Source organism: Passer montanus, unplaced genomic scaffold (genome assembly GCF_014805655.1).
Source record: "Passer montanus isolate IOZ18808 unplaced genomic scaffold, ASM1480565v1 scaffold1101, whole genome shotgun sequence".
In the NCBI taxonomy this organism is placed as follows: domain Eukaryota; kingdom Metazoa; phylum Chordata; class Aves; order Passeriformes; family Passeridae; genus Passer; species Passer montanus.
This window is the reverse complement of record NW_024357626.1, coordinates 2,462-6,499: the sequence shown is the minus strand read 5'-3', so window position 1 is coordinate 6,499 and position 4,038 is coordinate 2,462. Positions and strand designations below refer to the sequence as shown.

General features: G+C 66.2%; 1 protein-coding gene across 1 annotated transcript; it reads left to right on the top strand.

Annotated features, from left to right (window-relative positions):
- Positions 1-126: 126 nt before the first annotated feature.
- Positions 127-3,696, top strand: LOC120512647 (the record flags this gene model as incomplete). Its single annotated transcript, XM_039731208.1, has 3 exons — positions 127-511; positions 1,874-2,406; positions 3,622-3,696. Coding segments are annotated over exons 1-3 (993 nt in total), but the record flags the coding sequence as incomplete, so codon positions are not given.
- Positions 3,697-4,038: the final 342 nt, after the last annotated feature.

Sequence of the window (4,038 nt, the reverse complement as noted above, 5' to 3'; positions counted from 1 at the left end):
GTGGTCACTCAGTGCTCCATGGCCATGTCTTGGGGTGTCACTGTAGTGGTCAGTGTGGTCACTCAGTGCTCTATAGCAGTGTCCTGGGGTGTCACTGTGATGGTCAGTGTGGTCACTCAGTGCTCCATGGCCGTGTCCTGGGGTGTCACTGTGATGGTCAGTGTGGTCACTCAGTGCTCCATGGCCGTGTCCTGGCGCAGCCTGGCCCTCACCACGCCGTCCAGCACGGCGTGCAGCCCCCGGCAGGCGGCCTGGGGTGTCACTGTGATGGTCAGTGTGGTCACTCAGTGCTCCATGGCCGTGTCCTGGCGCAGCCTGGCCCTCACTCAGTGCTCCATGGCCGTGTCCTGGCGCAGCCTGGCCCTCACCACGCCGTCCAGCACGGCGTGCAGCCCCCGGCAGGCGGCCTGGGGTGTCACTGTGATGGTCAGTGTGGTCACTCAGTGCTCCATGGCCGTGTCCTGGGGTGTCACTGTGCACACAGGGACAGAGGTGACACACAGGGACACAGGTGCAGTGACACTCCAGGGACACAGGTGACACACAGGGACACAGGTGACACAGAGGGACACAAGGTGCAGTGACACAGCCCAGTTTATTGCCATGGGGCACCCCAAAACCCGCAGCGTCACACTCCAGGGTCACCAGCATTGGTCACTGCAGTGTCCCCAGCACTGGTCACTGCAGGGTCACAGCCACAGTGTCCCCAGCATTGGTCACTGCAGTGTCCCCAGCACTGGTCACTCCAGGGTCACAGCCACAGTGTCCCCAATGTCCCCAGCACTGGTCACTCCAGTGTCCCCAGGATTGGTCACTCCAGTGTCCCCAGCACTGGACATTCCAGGGTCACAGCCCCAGTGTCCCCATGTCCCCAGCACTGGTCACTGCAGTGATGTCACGCTGCAGCTCCCAGGGGTCAGTTGGTCACCACAGCCTCCCCTGTGGTCACTGTGCCATGGCAGTGTCCCCACGGTGTCCCTGGGTCACTGTGCCATGGTGGTGTCCCTGCAGTGGTCACTGTGGTCAGTCACTGCTCCATGCTGGTGTCCTGGTGTCCCCACAGTGGTCACTGTGCCATGCTGGTGTCCCCACAGTGGTCACTGCTCCATGGTGGTCACTATGGTCACCATGCCATGCTGGTGTCCCTGCAGCGGTCACTGCTCTGTGGCAATGTCCCCTTAGTGTCCCAGTGGTCACTCACTGTGCCATGGCAGTGTCCCCATGGAGGTCACTGTGGTGGTCAGTGCTCCACGGCCGTGTCCTGGGGTGTCACTGTGATGGTCACTGTGGTCACTCAGTGCTCCATGGCCATGTCCTGGGGTGTCACTGTGATGGTCACTGTGGTCACTCAGTGCTCCATGGCCATGTCTTGGGGTGTCACTGTAGTGGTCAGTGTGGTCACTCAGTGCTCTATAGCAGTGTCCTGGGGTGTCACTGTGATGGTCAGTGTGGTCACTCAGTGCTCCATGGCCGTGTCCTGGGGTGTCACTGTGATGGTCACTGTGGTCACTCAGTGCTCCATGGCCATGTCCTGGGGTGTCACTGTGATGGTCACTGTGGTCACTCAGTGCTCCATGGCCATGTCTTGGGGTGTCACTGTAGTGGTCAGTGTGGTCACTCAGTGCTCTATAGCAGTGTCCTGGGGTGTCACTGTGATGGTCAGTGTGGTCACTCAGTGCTCCATGGCCGTGTCCTGGGGTGTCACTGTGATGGTCACTGTGGTCACTCAGTGCTCCATGGCCATGTCTTGGGGTGTCACTGTAGTGGTCAGTGTGGTCACTCAGTGCTCTATAGCAGTGTCCTGGGGTGTCACTGTGATGGTCACTGTGGTCACTCAGTGCTCCATGGCCTGGGCGTCACTGTGAATGGTCAGTTGGATGGTCAGTGCTCCATGGCCGTGTCCTGGCGCAGCCTGGCCCTCACCACGCCGTCCAGCACGGCGTGCAGCCCGCGGCAGGCGGCCTGGGCGGCGTCCAGCACCGGGGGCAGCCGCTCCTGGTGCAGCCGGGCACTCAGCTGGCACAGCGCCAGCTGCCCGCTGCCCGCCACCGTGGCCACCACCAGGCGCGGGCCCCCGGCCGCCTCCTCGGCCGCGCTCAGGTCGCTCAGGGCCACCGGGGGCCCGGCTGGGGACCGGCGCTGACCGGCGCTGGCCGGAGCTGCCGGTGCCGCTGCCGGTGCCGCTCCCGGAGCCGCTCCCGGTGCCGCTGCCGGTGCCGCTCCCGTCCCGCCATGGCGGCGCCGCCCGGCCCCGGCGGGTTCCAGTTCGCCATCGACCGCGGCGGGACCTTCACGGACGTGTTCGCCCGCTGCCCCGGCGGCCGCGTCCGCGTCCTCAAGCTGCTCTCCGAGGACCCCGCGTACCGCGACGCGCCCACCGAGGGCATCCGCCGCGTGCTGCAGGAGGTGCGACCCCCGGGACCCCCGGGGCAGCGGGACAGAGGGACAGAGGGGACAGAGGGACCCCCGGGACAGAGGGACAGAGGGACAGAGGGACCCCCGGGACCCCTGGGACCCCCGCGACCCCCGGGACAGAGGGACAGAGGGGACAGAGAGACCCCCGGGATCCCTGGGACACGGCGGGGACAGGGGGGGACAGTGGGGACACGGCAGGGACTGTGGGACCCTCGGGAAACAGCGGGGACAGCGGAGACCCCCGGGACCCCCTAAATGCCCCGCTGGGACCCCCGGGACCCCTGAGACCCCCAGGACCCCCTAAGTGCCCCGCTGGGACCCCCGGGACCCCCGTGACCCCTCGAGTACCCTGCTGGGACCCCCGGGACCCCTCGAGTGCCCTGCTGGGACCCCCGGGACCCCCGCCCCCCAAGAGCCCCCCGGGAACATCCCAGGACACCACACGGGGGGGGTGCCCTGCTGGGACCCCCGCCCGAACCCCCCCCCAAGAGCCCCCCGGGAACATCCCAGGACACCACACGGGGGGGACCCCCTGGAACAAGCCCCGGGACCCCCTCCTGGGAACCACCGGAAGCCCCCAGACCCCCACGGGGTCCCCCCCAAGTACCCCCGGGACCCGCCTCTCCTGGGGACCCCCAAGGGCACCCACCGGGACCCCCCAAATGCCTTTCCCAGGGACCCCCATGGGAAATCACGGGATGCCCCCGGGGACCCCCCAGACCCCTCTGGGCCCCCCCCCTCAACCTGTGCTGGGGGTCCCCAAATGAGTCTGGGGTCCCCAAATGGGTCTGGAGCTCTCAAATGGGTCTGGGGTCCTACTGTGGGTCTGGGGGTCCCCAAATGGGTCTGGGGCTCCCCAAGGAGGTCTGGGGTCCCCAAGGAGGTCTGGGGGTCCCCAAATGAGTCTGGGGTCCTCAAATGGGCCTGGGGTCCTCAAATGGGTCTGGGGTCCCTAAACGGATCTGGAGCTCAGTTTTGGGGTCCCAGAGGAGCTGGGGGTGTTTCTGTGGGTCTGGGGTCCCCCAGGTGAATTTCGGGGTCCCCCCCAGGAGCTGGGGGTGCCGCTGCCCCGGGAGCAGCCCCTGGACTCGTCCCGGATCCAGTGGATCCGCACAGGCAGGGCTGTGGGGCTGGGGGTCCCTGGATGAATCTCGGGGTTCCCAGGTGAATTTCGGGGTTCCCCTGATGACTTTTGGGGTCTCACAGGAGCTGGGGGTGCCGCTGCCCTGGGAGCAGCCCCTCGATGCCTCGGGGATCCAGTGGATCCGCATGGGCAGGGCTGTGGGGCTGGGGTCCCAGAGGTGATCTTTGGGGTTCCCAGGTGAATTTCGGGGTTCCCAGGTGAATTTCGGGGTCCCCATGTTAATTTTGGGGTTCCCAGGTGAATTTCGGGTAGTGACAGCTGGCCCCGGGTGCAAGGTGGCACTGGGGGTGGCACTGCCAGGGGTGGCACCTGTGGGGTGTCACCCCTGTCGCTGTCCCCTGCTGCTCTGTAAGGTGACAGCAGGGTGTTTATGGGCTGTCAGGGCTGTGGGTGACACTGCTGTCCCCAGGTGTCTCCGGTGTCGCCCTGCTGCTGCAGAGGGGGTGTCCCAGGGCTGTAGGTGACACTGTTGTCCCCTG